Source organism: Macrobrachium rosenbergii, chromosome 20 (genome assembly GCF_040412425.1).
Source record: "Macrobrachium rosenbergii isolate ZJJX-2024 chromosome 20, ASM4041242v1, whole genome shotgun sequence".
Classification (NCBI taxonomy): Eukaryota; Metazoa; Arthropoda; class Malacostraca; order Decapoda; family Palaemonidae; genus Macrobrachium; species Macrobrachium rosenbergii.
The window spans coordinates 37,998,607-38,021,790 of NC_089760.1; the positions used below are offsets into that span (position 1 = coordinate 37,998,607).

Consider the following 23,184-nt stretch of genomic DNA (forward strand, 5'->3'; position numbering starts at 1 on the left):
GCGGACAGAAAAAGTGCGTACGGATAGTTTTCTTTTACAGAAAACTAACCTTGGTAGAGAGAATGGGAGGAAGAACATGAATTGGAACATGGCTTATGAACCCGACCTATAGCATCCGGAGATTTTTTTTTTTTTTTTTTTTTATCAAAACTACCCGCAGTTGCTTATAATAAACTAAACCATCTCTTGTTACAGTTACGTATTGTCAGTTGTAATGTCTTAAGTAAAGATGAAAGGGCAGATTTTTGAGCTGAAAAACTTTAAAACGACTTACTTTTTTTCTCGTGTTTAAATACTGTATTCTGGTCGACGATAAATAATTGAACATTTGCCACCTGTTACAGTATAAAGCTTCCTGAAGCCTTCTTTCGGAGATTGAAGTGATTAGTTAATCCTTACAATCTCCACCGAATTCTTGCATTATGATCTTTCGTTGGCTAATCACAGAACTACCAAATTCAAAGTCAGAGTCTTGGGTGCGTTGGATAGCTTCTGTTTTCTAAGTAAATCTCTGAACTTACAGTTAAAATTTAACAAGTCCACAAATTAGGGAAAATTGAACTTATAAGAATAACTTTGTTCACAAGAAATTATATATACGCCTTGTTGCAAGGGGATGGGAGAGCCAAGGACCCATAGCAGGTCGCTCATTGCCTGATCTTAAGCCACATTGGTTAAAGGCTTCCCCTAGAGATACGGTAGGCCTACAGCTGTCGCATTACACGGTGCAGCGGTTTCTTATGCATGCGCACACATTCTGATAAAACCAGTATGGATAAGTGTAGCCTAGGTTGGTGTTTTGAGCCACGGGCATTAAAACAAGTTGCAGAGGGAAATTACCCTTATCGCGCCTGCACGGACATCTTTAAAGTGATGCAGCGCATTAAACAGAAGTAGATTTTTAGTTGAAATTCATTTGGAATAATGTCTAAGGACCTTAAAAGAGAGGTGAAAACAATATATCGTTTTTCGAAGACTAGCACGAATATGTATAGCTGCTCAGAAATGTTCTAGTATTAGACAATGTGAAATTGAAATTAGTGATTTTTAGTTAGCTCATTACAGGGTAATGTAGAAAGACAGTAGAGCATGATTGCTAGTAGGTCATATAATTCAGAATTCAAATAGCAGATTTTAAGAGTAATTTTCGTTTTTCATAGTTATATAATTTAAATGAATAGATAAAAAAAGAAGAAAAGTAATCTTGGCTGTAACCTCAAGTTAGCAAACTCAAATCCTAGAATGTGGAATGATATGGGACATAGCTACGGCGCAACCCAAGGATAAACATTCATGATCACTACCTAACATAGGGGAAGCAAATGTGTCACCTGAGGTAACCAACAGGTACAAATAACGAGGCTGCCATTGCGACCAATTGTGGAACTGTAAACAATTGAGAAGGGGACGTTGAGTCCACGGAGTTGTATTATGGTTGAACACTCCGAAGTGCACAAAGCGTGACTTATCCTCACACAAATCCTAAGTTTAGTCTTCATTTCTTAGCTATATATATTGTCTAGTAATTTGTTGTCTGTATTGAGTCATTATTAATGTTCTCAGTCTCATGAACAGGCCAGGTTTTAGGAGTTTTATACCATCTGTGATTTACTCGCCAGAGTTTTTTCTTCATGAAAGGCAATGGTGTAAAATAAAAGTAATGATACGTCAAATATAACATAACAATTTTGTAAATCCTGCAGTTTAGTACAAAAGTTAATAAAATGTTCTTTTTCATTAATGGCGGTTGAATTAACAACTCGAACAGCGTCAGTGCTCTAGCGGCTATATCTCGGCGCGTCCCAAATGGCGGCTTTTGTTATTGAGACCACGGCTACGATGTAGTTTGTCTCATTTTGTTTTGAGGATTTCCGCGTCTTTTTGTCGTTGTTCCTCGCTGTACTTCGGGATATTTGATCGGAAATATACAGAGTGTCTGCTGCCACCATGGAGTCTGACTTCCCATGTAAGTAAAGCCGTTAATTTTAAAAATGCCGTGTTCGCTTTGGCTTGATTTCAGCTGAGAGTGACGTCATTAAATGCACAATGGCGGACACGGGCTGCCTGATCCGAATTCGTAGCCGATTGACAATAGTCGACGAAATGACGAACTTATTTTGAATTAGATTCCTAATTAAGTCGCTGTAATTTCGGCAGATTAGTCGGAAATGCGCGCGATTGGGTAATATTATTGTGTTGTGTCACTTTGCAGGCGATTAAAATCGAATTTTATCTAGGAATGGACTGGAGTCGTCGTGATGGGTGTCCCCCCGCCTCCCGACGGCCTGGCGAAGGCTTCCTTCGTTCGCATAGTCAAGACCGAAAATGATCAATACGTTCGGACGAGCTTACTACGAGTAAATGTCCGATTTCCTTCGTATGTTCACGCAAACAAAAGATCTATTCCTAGGCGTGTGTCAATACAGCGTTCGAAAATGATTAACGAAAGACTCTAGATGCGTAAATTGTTAAAAAATGATTAAATGTTAATGACTTGACTTTCATTTGCCCTTCATGGTGAGTTGTTTAGATAGGACTCTCTCGCCAGGAATTTATAATAATGATGAGATGCAGCCTGAATGATATAATCAAGTAGAAATATTTGATGATATAAGCTTGGGAAGCATTAGTCGCTTAATAATATTTATGATTAAAGTTAAAAATAACAATTGGCTCGTATATTTTTAAATCTGCTAACGCTTTAGGCTTTTAGAGGCTAACATACCTAGCCTGTTGTTAGTTATCTAGTCAAAGCCGAACCTTACAGTATAATTCAACAGTACTCAAATCTCTTGATCAAATATGTAAACCGTTTAGGCTATGCCATTTTTGTCGACAAGTTATCTTCAGCTTTATGTATTTCTGACCTTTGTTGTTGGTACTTAGGCTACCACTGGTTTGTTTTCCCAGCTTCTGACACAAACTTACGGTGGAGCACCCCTTGTTTTTAAGGCGGGGAGGATTGGAGACAAAAATGACTTGCATAAAGGATAATGGTAGAAATTGTCAATCAGCAAGAAAGGCAGCACAATAAATGCCTGATTTTTGCCTGTATCAATCACAAAACAAAAAGCCTAATGCAAAATGCATCTCAACTGGACCTTCCTTAACCTATCCTAGGATGTAATGTCCCTTTTGACATAAGGACATTATGTCCCCTGGACCCCCCACACCATCCTAATCAGGCCTAGAGTACCATAAATCTTAAAAGTGGAGCAAAATTTATCCTAACCAAATACCCCAGGCCCTTGCTTGTAAGAGAGCACCCCTTTCCTTTCCCCCAAGCGATATGCACAATACAATTATTACTGTTATACATTCTTATTTAAGATTGAGAGGTACAGAAGTCAGATGGGATGCAATTTCTCCTGTCTCAGTCCCAGTAACTGACTAAAGCTATCCAAACAATGTGTTTTGTTGAGAAGAGTATTACTTCCACGTTGGCAAACAGCTGTGCTACATCAATTTTACAAATGAGTAAATTGAATACACATCATGAGTTCATACGAAGTAGGCAGGCAAGGTAATACTGGATGTATCAACTGGTGAACATTGGTAGGAGTCAGAAGATACCTAAGAACTTAACCAGGACAAGCTATGAAGTTTTATTTGCTAAAAGTTACAAATATTGCCTTAAAAAAAAAAGGGCACAAGTGGTCATGTGTAGTGCATGTGCAACAAGCTTCCAAGTCAAATCCAAGAAGTTTTAGAACACTTCCAAGACAACACAGTGGGCTTACAATTGGATATTTACCATCATTCTAGGTTGGTGAGGAATTAAAGTATCATATTATTACCTATTAAGCTTATAGGATTGTTCTAGGGTCACTGTATTTCATTCTGAACCATTAGAATTTTATTTAGGTCACAAAAATTCATGTTCCAATGAGAATACAGACCAGTTAAACTTTGGTAGTAGCACCTAAGTAGCCACATGGGTTAATGTAATGATTTTTTTAAACAATAATTTTCACCACAAATCCATAACTAAACTTTACAAGAATTGCCCCCTTCCTACACCTCTGTTCCCTTTTGCTGGTCTGAACAACGCAATGGCTCAGTTTGTCACAAGGGGACTTGGTAAGCCAAATAGCAATAGTTACAATTGTTATCTTATACCTTGGTTTCATCTTTTCTTTTGCTTTCTCAATTTTGTTTTGGCAGAGGGATTTACCAATAGCATTGGTACAATTATGATTTCATCCCCAAGAATTTTAGTGACTTATAGTTTATGGTGATAGCTTACTTGATTTTTTTTTTTGTCTTTTGTTAATTACTTTATTTGTTTGTTGTTTGGGTAGCATTTTTTTTGATTTGAGAGCATTTTCCAGAAACCAGGTAGGATAGGCTAAATCATGGAATCACATTTTTATGAAATTTCTATGTCTGTATAAGCAGTCACTAAGCGTGTTGGCTCTTATGAAAAACCTTCTAAATGAATGCACCAAGGAGAACAAAGAGCCAGTAATGTTGACGACAGAAACAGTACAGTAACCACACATTTTGGGATTTCAACCACAGAATAGATTTTAATAAAGGAAAGTGGACTGTTATACAGAAGCACTAATATAAAAAAGTGCATTTTGTAGTTAGTCTAGCCAACTGAGGGAATAGCTTTGCTTACCACTATTACCATCAGAGGCATATCTGCTGGATAAGGGTTCTTCCTTATGGTTGTCTAGAGAGCTCTTGCGACAGGATTGTGCATATGTAAACTGATGAGTTTGTATCACAAAGCCGATTTTATTATTATAAAAAATCACGTTTGTAGAAAGAAATGGATGGTTCCATAAAATTTACTCAGTTCCTAATTTAACTTGGATATACTGTAGTGCCCATAGTGTTGTTTGCCATAATGGTATACAGTATGCAAAAAAGATTTTTTAATTGAACGTTGATGTTATTTTGTAAAATTTATTTTTCAGGGACGGACGAGCAGACCCTTTGCTTTATTCAGTCTAGAGCTCGATTAAAGGTTAATTATAATGAGACTCCAGACTATGTATTTCAGTAAGTACATTTTTTTAGTAATTTAATTTCTTCACACATCTCAAATGCTAGATTCTTTTTCTTCTTTATTGTCTTCATATCTTTCAAGAGGACCCAATTTTTTAAAATTTAATTCTCCCTCTGGAATTTTCATCGTATAGTATATATTCATGTTAATCACAAAACGTTTTACTTCATCACCCTAAATGTTTTTCAGTGATCCTTTTGCTTTGTTACAATTTCTTCCATGCCTTTCATTGTAAGGGATAGTGTGTTCTCATATAATAAAAATTAATTTATTTAGTAGTAAAAACGTTACTTACAGGTATTTCATTTTATCATGAAATATTCCTCAAACACCCCTCCAAAGTAGAAGCCTCGGTTGGCAGGACTTTCACCGTCAACCCAGCTCATTCTTAATTTAATTGCCAGAGGACAAACTGTACTCCCAAGATGAATTAGTTTTTTATCCCTTCATTGTCACCTGATTACATACTAAGCTCTTCTTTCACATTGTCATTTGTTCTTGTGAGGATACAAACATTGCCATTTACCTTTGACACAAGCTGTTTTACTCACTGAAGCCTAATAACAAATTAGTTAACTGTTGTAGGTATGTGAGGAGTGGGAGAAATGCCCACTCACCTGATTGTCCACCCCATTTTTCTTTCAGCTGTTGTCAAGTCAAGATGTCTTCTTTGTGCTGTGGGCATAGAACTTGACTTTTATTATGATACTTTTTTATTTTGAATTTGTGGTTTTTCAGTATGTCAGGGATACTTGAATAATAAGTTAACTTCTTTTTCTGTTTTTCTTGATTGGACAGTGTGTTTTTTTTACATTAGTTTCTTGTGTAAAGTTGTCAAGTTTGCCGTATTAATACAATTATACCATTGTTCATTCAAGATACTGTAAAAACCTTTGTCTTTAGAGGAAGACTTTAGGTTGTTTCCCAGAAAAACTTTATTTATTAGAATCCCATATCATTTTTATAATCAGGTGTATTGTTTGTGCTCTGTTTTTGTCCATCCTGCTGTCCCTTCTTTATTGGTCTTTGAGTGGTGGGGGTCATCATGTTTGGGTTACCCCTTGGGATATCCTGTGAGCATGCCCTTCCCTTGTATTCAGAACAGACACATGTCTTTGATCCCTTACTGATGCTGAAGCACCAGGAGAAGCTATCGATTTAGTCATGAGTGTTTATGACCAGTCTTCAGCAAGACTTAGCCCTTTGTTAGCCGAACCGGTTGAGCTTCAGACTGTCGCTCGATGGACCGGAGTTCAATTCCCGCGGCTGGCTGATGAAGAGTTAGAGGAATGTATTTCTGGTGATAGAAATTCATTTCTCGCTATAATGTGGTTCGGATTCCACAATAAGCTGTAGGTCCCGTTGCTAAGTAACCAATTGGTTCTTAGCCACGTAAAATAAGTCTAATCCTTCGGGCCAGCCCTAGGAGAGCTGTTAATCAGCTCAGTGGTCTGGTAAAACTAAGGTATACTTACTTACTTCAGCAAGACTTTCTAGGAAGGCTCAGAACAGTCCCTTCTCTCTCTCTCTCTCTCTCTCTCTCTCTCTCTCTCTCTCTCTCTCTCTCTCTCTCTCTCTCTCTCGTTATGTTTTGCGTGTGCCCAGTCATCCTATGTCTTTTTAAAAAAAAAGTCACTCACTCTCCAGATACTACCTTGTTATTTGTTGGTATTTGTAACTGCCAATGCCAACAGGCTCCAGCTTAAGTGGCTAGCATGCATTAAAACTACCTGTCACCTCTGTCTGTAAATGCCAGCACTAATGGTCACCAGTGAACACCATTACCAATAAGATTGAGCCCCAGGAACTTTTTCTGTCAAGGGCCTTCTCAACCTCTCAGGACTTTAGCAGCTCAGCTTGCCTCCTGCCTGTGTTGCTGTTTGAACAGAGTGAAAGTAATGTATTTGTGGTGAAACATTGTTATTTTTGAAAAGCAAAGTAAATTTTTTTCAATACAAACATACCACCTTATCTTAATTATCCTCCATACCTTGCAGCTTTTTTGCTGGTGTTTTTATACACAAAGTATGATTTGCATGCTATTTAGAACCTAAAGAACTGCATTTGTTTACCTACCTGAGCTACCTTATCTTCTATCTTTCTACAGTTGGATTGATATGCATGGAATTTGCAAATATGCTATGTTAAAGTGATTGGTTGTATGTTGAAAAATTGTTTTATGAAAAATTATATTTTCATTTTGAAAAATTACAGTGAAAAATTTGCATATAATTTACCTTGTACTTTATTCTTCCACATCCACAGATCTGTTGATTTTTGTGAACAGTTAAGAAATGCAATTTATTGTTTTCAGATCAGTAATTGATGACATAGGTCTCACTGGGCAAGTGACCCCTGGGCAGGCATCCAAGCATTGGGATTATCTTGTGAATCGATATAAAGTAAGTGCTGTAATTTTTATTGTTTCATATTAACGATGGTAACTCTGGATATTTCTTCCACGCCTTTTCTTAGAACTTCATCCTTTATGCCATACCATCTCCTTTTTTTTTTTTTCATAAGAATATAAATAGTAGCACAGTGTCCTTCAGTTTACAAACTTCTCATTTTGCTTATGGTAAACTGTACTCCATTGCCCCAGAATGTTGTAGTGATAGCTGAGAATATTCAACAGTTGGAGAAAGAAATCATGACTCTTCCTCTCCATACAAGGACCCTGTACTGTCAATGACAGGTTTGTTGTTAGCTACATTGGCTACCTAAGATACAGACCTATAGGTGTTATCTCTGATAGGTGGTAATTATCTCTTCACTTTCCAATATTTAGATAAAATAAGTATGTTGTCTATCTCAGCAAACTGTATACTACTATCTGGCAACTTTCTACTAAATGCATTACACCAGCTCACAACAACTACTGTATTGGATTTTGTTCAGGATAAGTTGAATCTTGTGCAGTTCAGCCAGTTTCTGCCCATGCTGTTTTTATGCATTTACTTCAACTATTCTTTTCTCCTTGTTTTTTTTGTACTGGTATCAAGTTCATGACTGATCAGTTGGGCATTAGATTGCTTAAGGTTGTCTGCCATTATCTATTTAGGTACTCTTCTCCTCTCATTAGGCAGCACTTACATACCTTTTGATACTGTATATTCATCTTGTGATTCTTGTTTTCTCTTTGCACATAATGGGAGTTCACACTGGAAGCTTGTTTAGAAAGTTGATGCCCTTGTATGTATAACATATTCATATGAGCACCTACAAATTATAAGTGATAATAATAACGATAATAATAGTGTGTCAGATTTTTCTTGATTTGGAATTAGAATTATCAATTTCCCACTGGTTAGAATCATTTCAAAGCAGTAGGCTCATGTGTTTTCACGTCCTCCTTGATCACTAAGCAAAGGTGTCTCTGCCTAATATGAAGTACCCTTGAAAGTCAGTCTCTTTTTATCAGTTCTTTGCTACCCCTGCCTTCAAATCCCTGATATTGCTTACAACCTTTAGTGATCCACAAGCCATACGATCCCATCTTCAATACAGTTTCTTGTCTTCCAAGAAAATAAGCATAGCAAATTCATGATCTTTTGTGTTGAAAGGATTGTGTGAAATATAGCCATTGTTTCCAGTATATCCAATGATTCTATAGGGGAAAAAAGATACATAAATGATGCTGATAGTGGTTTTTTTTTTTTCCAGGAGTTAAGTCAACCAGCTTTAGAACCAGAAGATGCTGCTCCACCTTCATGGCCATTTTACAGCGCAATGCATGATGCATTACTCACTATGCCCCCTTCTGTACTTCCTATTACTGATGAGGAGGAAATGGAGGGGCCTGAGGTGGAAGAAGAATGTGAGGATGGAATGGAGGCTTACGAAGTTGAGTTACCAGAATCATCTGATGAATATGAGGGGGATGATGATATTGACGAGGAAGAAATCATAGTCGAGGAGGAAATATTATGTGATGATGATGGAGAGAGTGAAAGTGGGGGAGGAACAATGTCTGATAATGCACCAGACAATGAAAATAATGACATAGATGACATCTGTACGTATTTTAAATTATTTTTGCTTTGAATGTTGATACGTTGCTTGTATATGTATAGTAGTACTGTATTGTACAATGAAAATGTTGATGTGATATGACAATTTCATCCTTTTGTTATGGGGAAATTAGATTGATCTTCATATATTTATATTTCACTGTTTTAAGATGTCTGTGAAGGTAAATTGGGAGTCATATAAATGTCCAGTGTTTTAAATGGTTTCATTTAAATATCATATCTTTCTCCTGATGTGTTATCAAAGGAAGTTAAAGTTATAACCATTTGCAGATATTGGTAAGAAAAAAAAGTTGCATAAGTATTCTAAACAAGGAAAGTTACCTCACTTCAGTTAAATTTCTTGTTGGTATAACTTGGGAAAATAACTAACTAACTTACTTTTACAGGGACAGAAGAAAATATAATCAAGTTTATACAACTACGTGGTGCCAAGGAAGCAGACATTATTAGTCGAGGTCCAAATCCAGTGTTCTTGTAAGTAAGAAGTGTTTAATGTACATCAAAAAATAATTATCATGTGTAGTTTTAAACATTAAAGTTGGTAAACTTAGATAACACTTGGATGGTAATGAGGACAGTCATTCATATACAGTGTACTGTAGTGTTTTCATGCTGTACAGTGTATACAATATTATTGTTAAATAGGTAGTGTTTTCATGCTGTACAGTGTATACAATATTATTGTTAAATAGGCTACCAGACTCTCCTCAGTTATGTAACATCATTAAGTTCTGAGAGTTATTTGGATAACAAAGACTTTAGTGGGCAAACAAAAATGATGATATTTGAATACCAGCGAGAGGATATGTACACTGACGTCAAAATGGCAGTTGCTTTGATTTATCTTTTTGTAATTTATATACAGTATTATAGATTTGGTTTAGTGATAAAATCATATGACTCTCTGTATTGTGTTATAATTATTGCTTCCATTTTCAAGGGAGATTATTGAAGAACTAGAGTTGCCTGAAAAGGTGACAATTGGTGTTGCCCGGAGAAAATGGACTCAGTTGGTCAGACGGTATTTGGAGATAAAGGTGAGTTATTGTTATGAACACAAATAAATTCAATTAATCATTGTATACTAACTGCATTTTAATTCACAGAAGAGCAGTACTATTTTGTCAGTGAACATGAGGGTATTATAGGTTTAACTTAATTTTCCTTTGTTTTGTAAAAGTAGTAATGTCAGTGGGCCTTGTGCATACCTGCTTAGTTTATTTTTTATTTTTAAGAAAAATTCTCATTTAACAAGAAAGATAATTGCAGATTACGCACCACAATTGAAACATGAAAAAACTAAATTAAATTTTTCAGAAACAACATAGTAGGCCCTCAGGTTAGACCGAATACATGTACTTATGAATGCTTGAAAACATGCAGATGGAAAATAAGAAATTTAAAAGAAGTAGCAGGATGTTCCAAAAAGCAACAATGTTAATTATTTACACTCCAAGTACTGTCGAATCCACAGAAATTAAGTAATTTGTAAGCATTGACAGTATGAGAAAGAGAATGATTTTATACTTTCTCTATCTATATATATAAATGCAAATGTAACTAAACTTGTAAACTTGTATGAACTGTATGTAAACTTGTGCTCTATAGAAATCTGAACTGCTTGACCGATCTAGACAAAATTTGCAAGTGGCCCTCATTTGACCCAAGAAAGTTTTTCATGTAGGGTTCAAACCCGTACCCCCGGCCTCGGGGGTACCTTATTTACTGCGGGTCCTCGTAAAGACCCAGCCATTGGATGACATTTTGGAGTGGTGTGAAATGTGGAGTCGGGAACGTAGGTTCATAGGTTCGACTGTCATTCAGAGTTTTCCCAGGGAGCGCTGGGTTGGTCAGCTAGTTTATTAATATTATATACTTTATTATATATTTATAGTTTCTTCAGGTCATGACTATGTAAAAATGAATGAAAAAATATATATTTATAGTTTCTTCAGGTCATGAATATGTAAAAATGAATGAAAAGAAATGTTACTTTGTTGCTGTGAACAGGTTAAGTGCTTAGGGTTGAAATTGTTGAGTTAGTACCAGACATGTAGACTTGTTTTTCTTTCATCATTCCATATTCTGAAAGCAAAACAACTTATGATTAATAATTATATTTACATAGTATATACATTGTTGATGTGCATAGGTGATGTATATACATTAAATACTATTTCATGCAAGGGATTTGAATCTGGTAATTTTTTAATTAATGCATGGAGTCTAGGAACCAGAACCCCTGAAAAGTTAGAAGTCTTATTAGAATTGTAATTGAAGTCTCTAAGTAAATTGCAGCATAAAGATGGTTCATATTATAAAAAATGAACTTCCATTAAATAGTGATTTTTCATCATAGAACTGAAGTGTTAGTGGTAACTCTTGCCGTAAATTTTAGCCAGGCTGTGTATTTACTTTTTTACTAGGGTTCAGATGACATGAAGGATGAAGATGCAAGTTTATTAAATAAAACATGGGTATATTTTTCTGAGATGCACGAGGTAATGGAGGCCATTAAAGGCACAAGTCCTGATGGAGGGACCAAGTCTCGGAAGTCGCCAGAATATATATGTAAGTTTTACTGCAACCTTTCTATTTTTTGAAGACTGAAAGTATTAGAGCCTACTTGAAACAGTAAAGAAATTACTTGGATTGTTTATTTCCCATTGTATGTTGTTATTAGTATTTCAGTAATACCATTATTTCACTGAGTTAGAATTTATTGGCTAGCCTCTGGTTAAATGTTTGTTTTGCTTTTACTACTTAACTATGATCACAATCCTTAGGGCACTGATAATTCTCCATTCTGTAAATTTTTCCCTGAAAATTTTTCTATTTTTATTTGTTTGATTCCATAGAGGTGATCATTTACAGTATTTTTGAATAGCAATGAATTTTCCTATGGAGGCAAAACTGTTTAGTTGTTAGGTTAGTGTCATATACTAAGAAAATTTTATTATTAAACAAAAGAGAAGATCGGACTGCATTTATTTGTTATGATTGCAAGCATAATAGACATTTAATGGGTGTATTGCAGTGTGCAGTATTTTGAATACATTTTAACAATTTTAGATTTTAAAATAAGCACACATATAAGTTTTATTTAGGTATGAAAATATGGTAGTAGAAATGTTTTTGTTAAACATACTGTGCTACATATCACATATTATATATATATGCCATATTTAATGAATAGTACCACTATGAATTATGTCATTTTTGAGTCACAACATGGTTATAGGTCTCTAACCCTGTCATATATGATGGGAAACCAGTATGTTACTTCCATTGGAACAGCAATAAGTATAAACAGAGTTGACAGCTTGGGCCTGTGGATCTGCCCACTCATGCATAGTATGTCTACACATCAGTGATTCTTCTCCCTTTGGGGAATTTTTGCTTGTGACATTTCAGAGCAAATGGAATTGGTCCCATAAGTAAGGGGTCTGTATGCAAGAATTACTTAAATAGTACAACTTGTGTAGGATTCTGAAAATGTGTATTATTTGCATTGCCCAGGGTCAGTTGATATAACCAGGAAGTTCATTAAAGTTCGTGGTGAGCGACATGCTGAGATATCCCAAAAAGGCCACAATGCAGTTTATCAGTAAGTACTAATAAGGATGTCTTCTTGGGTTTTCCATTTATAGAAGTAAGCACTGTATATGGTATTTAGGTGATGGATAAGACCTCCCATGCATGAGAGACCCTGTGTCATTTCTTGATTTCATGTCATAAATAGCAACTCTGTGTATTGAGTACCCACTAGAATACCATTTTGTTTCATTCATCTTTTTTTCACTATTTTTGTACCTTCAAAGATTGTATTTACTGTAGTTTGCTTCTGTTGCCCTTGTTTTGCAATCGTCATTTCTATTATCAAAGTGATGTGCTTATGAATTTAGATACAGTATTGGTGATGTGTGTACATATGCTGATAGTGTTTGAGCAATAGTTCTATAAACTTGCCTGAATTTAGGTATTGGTGATAAATGTATGGTTGTGCTGTTAGTGTTGATTTAATAATGACCATTAGGGATATCCTTGAGTGCTCAGTTACTTTCAGTACCCCAGAACCTGACAACTTAAACACTGGTCTGTAACTAAAACAGTTTTATTCTTATGGTCAGATTATTGACACCAGCCTTTTCTTTATGGGATATTAAAAGACTCTTCTTCAGATATTCACCAGAGTTTGCATAATCCCCATCTCTCCAATAAATTACTAATGTAAGGATTATAGAACTGGCCATGAATACAGTTTCAGAAGGACAAGGCACTGTTAACTATGGGAACATTATTGATGATTTCATGTGTTCTGATTGGCTTAGTGATTAGCCACTTAGTCTTGACAAAATGACATTGTATTACAAAACCCCTTCCCCATAGTCTTCTGTGTTCAGTAGTGATTACTAATCCTCCTTTGTCTGATAATTATTCTTAAGTATAGGGGAATATAGAAATGGTGTATTATTTCTTTTTGGTGTTTTATATTACTTTGCTAAAGTAAAAGACTATGCACTAATCTCCCAGGGACAGTGTGAGTTGTGTGATTAAATGGTGGCGACTGTCTAATCTGAACTCCAGAGTAAAAGGTGTTGGCACTGAAGCAAGCTGTTGCTCATAATTGTTGCTTCTCATGCTTTGGATTTTAGTGGAACAGACTGTGGTATATTGCATCCATGGGGGCTTTAAAATAATATCCTACTAATGATAGCAGTTTTATAGTGTAATTTTTTTGTGCACTGTACATATATAACCAAAGTTTCTATAGGTCATAGTGATAAGATGGTCATACACAATGTTGTGGCATAAAGCAGTTGTATAGGGTAGTAAGCTGTTATAATTATAAAAATTAAAAATGAATGATTATGTCAGGCTAATTAATATTTTGCTCTCATCTTCAGAGACATCCTAGAACAACTAGGAATTGAAGATCGAGTTAGTGTGACCATGGCTCGAAAGAAATGGAACTATTTAGTCAAAAGATACCAGGTCAGTCATTGGTTTTTATTACATTAGCTTCATTGTAATCCTTTTTGTATTTAGCAGTTGCATTATGATGTGTATTTTGTTGTTTTTATTACTGAGATAACTGTATATCATTTCTACATTATTTGGAATGATAGTAGCTTCCTATAGGATGTTTCTAATTAATGAAATGACTGTACATCGTGTCTGCATTATGTGCAATGACAATTGCTTCCTGTAGGATGAAGAAATGGCTGGTGGAGAAAGAACTTGGGCTTTTATGAAAGATATGGGCCAAGTCATGAAGCATTTTAGAGGTGCCAATGTTAACAAGCTGAAGTCTAGGGCATCACCTGAATTTTTGTGTAAGTTTATATGCTTTTTGTAATGCCACGTTTTTGGTTTTCATGAGATTTGAATTTGTGCTTTGAATTTCAATGAATAATATTTTGGAAAGAGAACTCCAGGTTTGTAGAAATAAGAAGTAGAGAAGAGGATAAGGAGCAAGACTATTCCATGTATTATAGAAGTTACAAAATGTTGCAATAAGTATATGACACAAATGAGAATAAGCAGATCCATCAAAATTCATGCAGACCTGGACTTTATACAGGTTGTAGTTTTGAGACACCACAACCATTAATACTTTCTGCTACAGTATGGGAGAGACAGGCAGATATATATCCTTTTTGAACCTAAGAATCACAGATTTGCAAATTTTTCCAGGGCCAAATGAACTAACCAGGAAATTTATAACTCTTAGAGTCAACCGTCATATGGATTTCCAAGAATCTGGGATACAGACAACTTACACGTAAGTATACAAGTAGTAACTTTTTTATTCTTTTTAAATATGTAGTCTTTTATTTATAAGTATTTTTTATAAATCCCTTTCAAGATTAACAAAAGTATGCATTGGCACATTTTAATGAGCAAACTTTTACATCAAGTTACCGAGGGAATGAACTTGAATGAGTCATGAAACAGCCTTTTCCAAAAGGCATAGGTTCACATTTTGACCAGAGCATATGATTTTATTATATATAATTTCCTGTGGGTGTAAGTTATTCCAGTAGTAAAAGTGGATTCAGTGTTAAAGAGTGTTTGTGGCTTAATATTTTTAAGCATAACAAATTCACAGGTAAATTACTGACGTAATACCTGTTGTTAAAATAGCTTTTGACAATTCTGTCTGTCTTTGTGACTCTTAAGTCATTGGACTTTGGACTTTGCTCAGTGTCACAGTTGAAATCTTTATAATATTGAAACTTTCATATGAAAATAACTGCCATTGTTATATTCTTTCTTTTTCCAGGGAGATTATGGAAGAACTTGGTCTGGAACATATTTTAAATCCAAACCAACTTCGCAAGAAGTGGAACTATCTTGTAGCAAAATACAAAGTAAGTCTAAGCCATATATGGTAGTATAGTATAACTGAACAACTTAGCAGCTAATTTTAAGTTCTCCTCCCCATCTTTTATATGGAGACCACGATTAGTTAAAGGTTTTGTTGTTACTGTTCAAGTTTTCATGATTTGCTTCATTTTGGTTTGCTCTTGCAATGCTTCTTTGGTAGTAAAACAGTCACAGTCTGGCAAATTTTCAAAATTTAAAATTTTAATGCCTAGTTATTTTACAGGATGGACCATCCTTTAATTACTTGATTTGATATTTACAGCTAGGCTTGCATAAGGGGAAAGACTTTATTATAACCTAATACTGAATTCATTTAATACTATTTAGTCCCTGGATGGTAACACTACTTGCTGACCAAGGAAAAAGATCAGATCCCTTCATTCCCCTCCAATAATGACACAAACCTGGCACATTTTTCATGTTTTTATAGTTTATTGTATGCACATTAGAGCGTGGCATGATTTCCCCTTTACTTTCAAATCTTTAAGTCTTTATTTTATAGCACATTAAAAAAGTAGTATGTAACCTTGTAAAATGCCACTACTTTAGAATCAGGTGTATGAATAGATGTGGATCATTAAACTATTTATAGTACAGTATTAAACCAATATGTGTTTTAAGTGGAATGTCATGCAACAATGTGAAAATTACAATTATCTCCTTATAAGTAGCAGTTTGTACTATTCAGAAGTTGGTGGAATATTAGTTTTAGTTTTCTTTCCCAGATTACCTGTTTGTAGATCATGATGCTTACTTACATCTAACTTCAGGAACTGACGTGCACAACTGGACCAGACGGCAAGAGTCCTGCACCTCATGCTTGGCCATTTTACGATGACATGCGTGTTGCCCTTCAACAGATCCCAGAGAATTCAGTGCATGGTGCGCAGGCAGCAAGATCTAACTTTGAGCATATTTGTAAGTAATCTTTCAATTCCTTTAGTACTCTATACTTCATTATATTGCTGTAGTTGTATTTTAAGTTGTGTGTCATATTTAAGTTTGGTTTCGAGTTATTTTAAATCAGACTAAGACAACAAAAAACAATTTTACGGTTGTTTATGTTCCTAATGTTTATTTGGCACTGGTTTACACAGCTAAAATGTGTATTTAAATTGTTAACTTGTCCCAGTCATACATTCAGATGTTATGCATTGTGTTAATAAAAAATTTGTCTGATGAAATTTATTATTATTTCTTGTCACAGGGACTAAAGAAGTCACAACAAGGTTTATTCAGTTGAGAGGTGCTAGAGTTCCTGACAATTTGAAGCAAGTGAAAGCTGTCTTTGCGTAAGTTTTGGTTAGCAATTATCTGTTTGTCATATAAAGCAAAACAGTGTTAGGTTATATGTAGGCATTGTCCTAAAATTTCCCAATGATACCCGTTGACATAACCAGGCAAAATAATTTTAGTTTGGTAGAAGATTTGAAATGACTGGGAAGGCCTTGTTTTTCTCTAACATAATAGAAAATTATTTCATTCACATTAGAAGGTTGTAGTTTAAGGAAGAGAGGTTTCCTAATTTATTTATACAGATTTGGAATTATGCAAGTTTATTAAAAATATTTACCAGTACAGTACTGTCATTTTTAGTATTTTAATTGTTGATTACTTTTTTCAGTAACATCATTGAAGAATTAGGCCTGACTGGGATCATTACACCTAACCAAGCAAGGAAGAAGTGGAATTACCTTTGGAGTAAATACATAGTAAGGCAGTCATATTTTTTAATAAGTTCAGTTTTTTCCTTACTTAACTAGCAGAAATTATTATTATTATTATTATTATTATTATTATTATTATTATTATTATTATTATTTTAACAGGACAGAAAAGACATATTAAGTGAAATTTATGCTTTTATTTTCTTTTTCTTATAGAGTATATACATTTTACATGCAGTATGTACTTTATACTTAGTAGTGCTTATGGAATTTGTTCCTAAAGTTTCTTCTTATACACAGTACACATTTTTACATTTATACTTTTTACAGAGCAGTGCTCTTAGCTTAAATTAGCTCCTGTTATCATCTTCTGAGGATGTGATAGGATTTTGTGTCCACTGACCTGTTTAAATATCTTCTATCCCTTATCTCTTCCACGGTCCATTGTATACCTCCACATAGTCCTCACAAATCCTTTACCTTTTTCCAGTCTTGGGATTTTCAGTAATTCTCTTAAACTCAGTAAGATGATGAAAGAGCCTGGTTAGATGCTTACTACTGATGGAGAGGTCATCAACATCTTGTCTCTTTGTTTACGAGTGTTATCAATATATGACATTTTGTTGCAGATAAAAATTTGTTTAGGTCTGCATAGGTAAAAAAAAAATTATGAGCACATATTCTTTATATGTATTATGGAATCTGAATATTACTGATGCCTTATATTTGATTTTATAGGATTTGAGTCATCCTGATGTCAGTGAGTACACCAGGCAATCGTGGCCATACTATGCAACTATGCAGGCTGTAATGGGAACTTTATCTCTAACACAAGTTCTCACCAAAAAGGGTATGTTGTTTCATTTTCTGTATATTTTGTATGTCAAGAGAGAGAGAGGGAGAAAGAGAGACTGTAATTGCTTAGTATTTGAAAGGCTCAGAAGAGATCAGCAAACATATGTATACATGCACACATGCTATACATACTATTTTAAATTTTTATGATGCTAAGCATTTTTGCATTTATACAATATTTTAAAGTGATGTTATGTTGTAACACTGCTTGTTTTTGCTTAGCATATTAATTACCTGGAACTGTTTACACAGAATGCAAATACACTGATGCATATACAGACATGCACACATCTGCATAAAGATTTCAGTAAAATACTCAATACATTTTTAATGTGGTTTGTTACTCTTCTTACATGTTAGTGCTGTTCTAAGGTCCAGATGATAAAAAAGACAAGTGTACAAACACAATCATAGTTTTAGTCATGTTTTGCCCTTATGTATTGCTTTGTTAATTTCTTCAATGGATATTATTAATTCTATTGTAGGGTTTGTACTTCAGTAGAGGGTTGTATATTAAGATTGTTGTTTTTTGGTTCCTTTAGGAGATGGGTTTGCATATTACTGTGTTTTTAAAAATTCTGAGCCTACCTTGCAATCTAGGTGATTTGTATACACAGTTTCACATAAGCAAGTGGATTGTAATGAGTTTGTATTAAAAATAGCTTTAAAAATTTAATTTTTTTAGATTCTGTAGAAGAATATTGTTTTATTGATTTTACTGGAGTTTTTTTTTATATTTAACACAAATCAAGAAGCTCACTAAATATTTATGAGGCACCTAACAGGAAAATAATGAAGCTTTTGCAGAATTTTTGAATAAATGTCTTAATATGAACTTGAGATGCACATCTGTGACTTTTAATGGTAAGTAATTGTTTTAAAGTTGTATTTCTTATTTTTATGATAACATATATATAACATAGAAATAAAGGTTCTCAGGATTGCTAATGCTCTTACTTCTTTAGGCCTTACTGATGACATGGAGGAGGAGGAAGACTCTTCGAAACGAGTTGTAAAGCGAATGCGACAGTACACATGTTTTGTGTGTGGAAAAACAGGAAAAATCTTGAATGATTTTTTCATGTATGAACATGACCAGCGTCTTCTTTACACGCAAAAGACTGTCCTTGAAGTAATAAGTCATCTGGTTAGCAGGAAAATTGTAAATATGGAATCAAACACTTGCCTTTGTTCTGGTTGTACAAATCTTGTAAATGAAGCAGATTCTGTCATTCAGAGGCATGACAGAATTAAAGAAATGGTTCAAAGTTTGTATTATAGCGCAGTTTCACAGGCAAAAGCTGATCAGGCATCACAGCAACAGCAAAATAAACGCTACAGTAGAGCGTACACTGAAGAATCTGAGTCTGAAGAAGAAAGAGAAGTAAAGCATGAAGAGAGAGTCACTTACAGTCAAAGAGGGAGGAAGCGAAAAGCTACAGTACTGGCAGATGATACAGAAGTTAAAATCAAGACTGAGCCTTCAGAAGATGGATATGAATGTATTGAATGTGAAGTAGACTTCGATGATGATTCTGAAGAAGAGCGAAAGAGAAGGCGTGGTAGAGGTAGAGGAAGAGGACGAGGTCGAGGAAGGAGTCGGGGAAGAGGACGTGGAAGAGGTCGTCCAGCTGCACGATCCACGCTGATTGGACGGGGTCTCGGGGGCCAGTATCCATCATCCAATAAAAGGAAACTTATTCCTTATAAAGGGCCCAAGATTTATCATTGTGTTGAATGTGACGCAGAATTCAAGAAGTACACTGATTTAATCACACATAAAAAAGAAGTCCATACAGTTATTGATAACACACCTTTAGAAGTAGAGGAGACTATTTTAGAAAATGGAGTAATTACATATTTCAACAAGGGAAAAGCAAATAATTCTGAGACAAGTCACCCATGCCGAGATTGTGATAAGCAGTTCCTTCGTAAGGATGACCTTTGGTACCATCAAGAGGTTACTCATACTGAGGGGAAAGGAAGGGCAAAAACTGCATTTAAAGACAGGACATATGCCTGTGAGGAGTGTGGTGAAACATTCTTGTTCAAGTACAAACTTAAGATGCACATCAATAGCAAGCATTTAAATGATGCGGGTCAGACTGCCAATGACTTTACTTGTGGGGAGTGTGGTTGTAAGTTGGGTAGTCTTCCAGGTCTCACATTCCATATGAGAAAGCACCACAACAAAAGTTTGACTTATCGCAAAACTACTGAATACTTGTGTAGTGACTGTGGATTCATGGCTCCCTCAAATAAAAAACTTAGGGAACATCAAGAAGCTCATTGTGGCTCATCAACTAAACCCAAGGTGCAGTGTGAGATTTGTGGTAAAACTGTTTTAAAAGTATCCTTGAAAATGCATAAAGTTAAGATGCATTCTGAATTTAAGGAGCAGTGCGATCGGTGTGGAGAGCGCTATGCCACCAAAACAGATTTGTTGAGGCATATTAATGTAGTCCACTTAAGAATTCTACTTTACAATTGTCAGTATTGTGGTGAGCGTTTTCCTACTTCAGATGCTCTTAGGTATCATAGAGTTAAGATGCATGAAAAGCCAACATTCTACTGTCAGATTTGTGGTAAGTGTTATAAAAGGGTTGGAGAGCTTAATACTCATATTAAAAGGGCGCATAATGATCGTAGGAAAGCAGAGGTCTGCTCATACTGTAGCAAGGAGTACTATGATCGTAGCAAGCTGCGCAATCATTTGGTCAGTAAGCATAATGTTCCACAGGAAATGACATATTCAGAGAACTACTTGCGGAAGAAGCGGGTTGATGGGTTACCTTTGGCTAAACACATGGAAAAACGAACTGGGATGGAGCAAAAATGGGTCACATGGGTCAGGCTGGTGTGGTACATCAACAACAGATGCCACAACAGCAGCCACAACACCCACAAGCTCAGCAGCAGCAGCAGCAACAGCAACAACAGCAACAACAGCAGCAACAGCAACATCACGGTCATCATCATGGTGTTGTGCAACATCAGCAGCATCCACACATGAGGCCAGTTGTTGATGAGGCTGCTGAGGCTGCTCGTAATCTTGGGGCATACCAAGAGATAACAACCACTGAGGATGATAATTCTTTGGTAGTTACAGAAATAACTGAGGCACCGTCTCAGGTTGAGCAAACAGTGCTAGTTGATCCCCTGGCTGTGCCACCACAAGGCATGATGCATCATCCACAGGTTGCTCATATGCAACCTCCCATGGCCATGCATCATCCAAGCTACCAGCAGATGCAGCACCATGCAATGTCTCGGCTTGGGGTCCTGTACCAGATGAATATGCATCATCCAGGCCCATCTCATCTGAATATGTAGTATTAATTCTAGTAAATAGTTACAGTTGTAATAATGCTATCACGTTGATTATTAGAATATCTTGCTGTATTATCTAAGAATTTTGTCACAGTATTTTAATAGAAGATAAAATGCTTTAGGAGTTTTGCAAAGGACTCAACTATGGTGGTGAAACACTTGAATAACCTTAAAAGCAATAAAATGAAAGTTGTCCTTATAGGAAGAGGGATGAATTGTATGTGGTAGCATTTTTTTTTTCAATTTTGCAGTTATATACTTCAAATTAATATTTTTTCATCTCTCAAAGCTCTGTTAGAAATATAAATGTTTCCAAGAAAGCATTCCACAAATTTCTTTTTGATCTCAAGTATTGTAAGTACAATTAGAAGTAACATTCAGTAGTCTGTTGCCATAACATTAGTCAGTTTTGCAAGGTCACAGAAGTTTGTTTGTATCATAGTTTTTAGCTGTGGTACACAGTCAGAAGCCAAATAGTGATGGTTCACTTACGACAGTGAGCAAGGCTTGTAGTGGGACCATAAAGAAATAAAAAATTGAGGGCATACTGCAGCCATGGTTGATATTTATTGAAACACTATGAAAGATAATATGACAAACACATAGGGCATCTGGAATACATGACCTTGCAAGATGGCTAAAAAACAAAAGGATGATTTAGGTCTCTTAAACTAGTTTCTCAGACATTCCTGCAGATGGCACACACACTCTTAGTCAGCTGTTTCCTTAAGGTGCGTGGGCAAGCTTGGGGTCTCTCTGACTGATGAGTGCTATTTATTTTTTTGGGTATACAGCATGTTGCTGTTGAAGATATTGGTATCCAGATGCATTTTTTGGGCCAATGCTAAGTGGAGGTTCACTGACTTTGTGCCAAATTATAATTGTTGCAAAGTTACAGAAAGGTTTTCTTAATATTGTCCTTGTCTGTAACATTAAGATAAATCCTGTGAACAGTAATTTGAATATTTTTACTAGTCATAGTTTTCTGTTAAAAATATTGATGTTATTGAAGCAGCAAGTAAACTCTCTCTCTCCATTTTGTAAGGTATAAGAGAGATAGAAAAAAAGATAATGTTATTACTTATCAACCTGGAATTTTTAAAAATTTGAAGGCCAGATTAAGAGTAGGTTGCTGTATGGTGGCCCTCTCTAATGTCAGTTTTAAGAAATTTCATTATACATACTGTAGATTGATAGGCCACTTTCTTAATCTCGTGTATCATCAAATTTTCTTGTATCCAGTGTTTCTCCAGAAGATTCTGCTGTAAGAAACCAATTTACACTTCACAGTTCTCGGTAATAATCATTACCTTCTGTATGTTAATGATACAGTTTATGAACAGAGAAAAATTGAAAGAAGACTTACTTGCTGACCAAGTGAAAGAGTAGCCTACTGCGTTTTATAGTATTCTTTGCTACCATGACTCCAATGGTACAAACCTCTGCTTTTCTTCAGAATTAAGAACTTTTTTATGAAATGGTGTAAAGTACTTCACGAGGCAGTTAAGAGTAATGTTGCAGAGCATTTGCTCTGAAGGTTACTAAATGTTCTACCTCTGCTACAGCTACAGGCAAAAAAGGATTTATGTATATTTTGATCATAAAAGTATTTAAGTTAGATTATATAGAATGGACATTTATCTCAGGGTATATGTATTGAAGATGAAGAGTATATGTGATTTCATAGCCTCAAACATCATTATGATGTGATTTTTAATGATTCAAAATAGGGTTCCTTATGATTTCGTCCCCAATTGTATGTTGCTGATTTTAGGTTTGAAGAATGTGTACATAATGCATATTCAAACTGACATGCAAGAAATACAAGCGTTTATTCACAAGAAACATTCTAAAGACTAATACAGCTCATTGTAAGTTTTGCCATATACAGTAT

At 35.3% G+C, this 23,184-nt stretch overlaps 1 protein-coding gene across 1 annotated transcript; it reads left to right on the forward strand.

Moving 5' to 3' along the window:
• The first annotated feature begins 1,802 nt into the window (after positions 1-1,802).
• Positions 1,803-21,424, forward strand: LOC136849286 (uncharacterized). Its single transcript, XM_067122591.1, is given in 18 exon segments — positions 1,803-1,966; positions 4,926-5,010; positions 7,332-7,419; positions 8,681-9,032; positions 9,435-9,522; positions 9,989-10,085; positions 11,475-11,619; positions 12,568-12,655; positions 13,956-14,043; positions 14,261-14,384; positions 14,746-14,833; positions 15,335-15,422; positions 16,209-16,356; positions 16,646-16,730; positions 17,063-17,150; positions 17,844-17,955; positions 18,926-20,788; positions 20,791-21,424. Coding segments are annotated over 18 exon segments (4,149 nt in total). The 5' UTR covers positions 1,803-1,947; the 3' UTR covers positions 21,294-21,424.
• Positions 21,425-23,184: the final 1,760 nt, after the last annotated feature.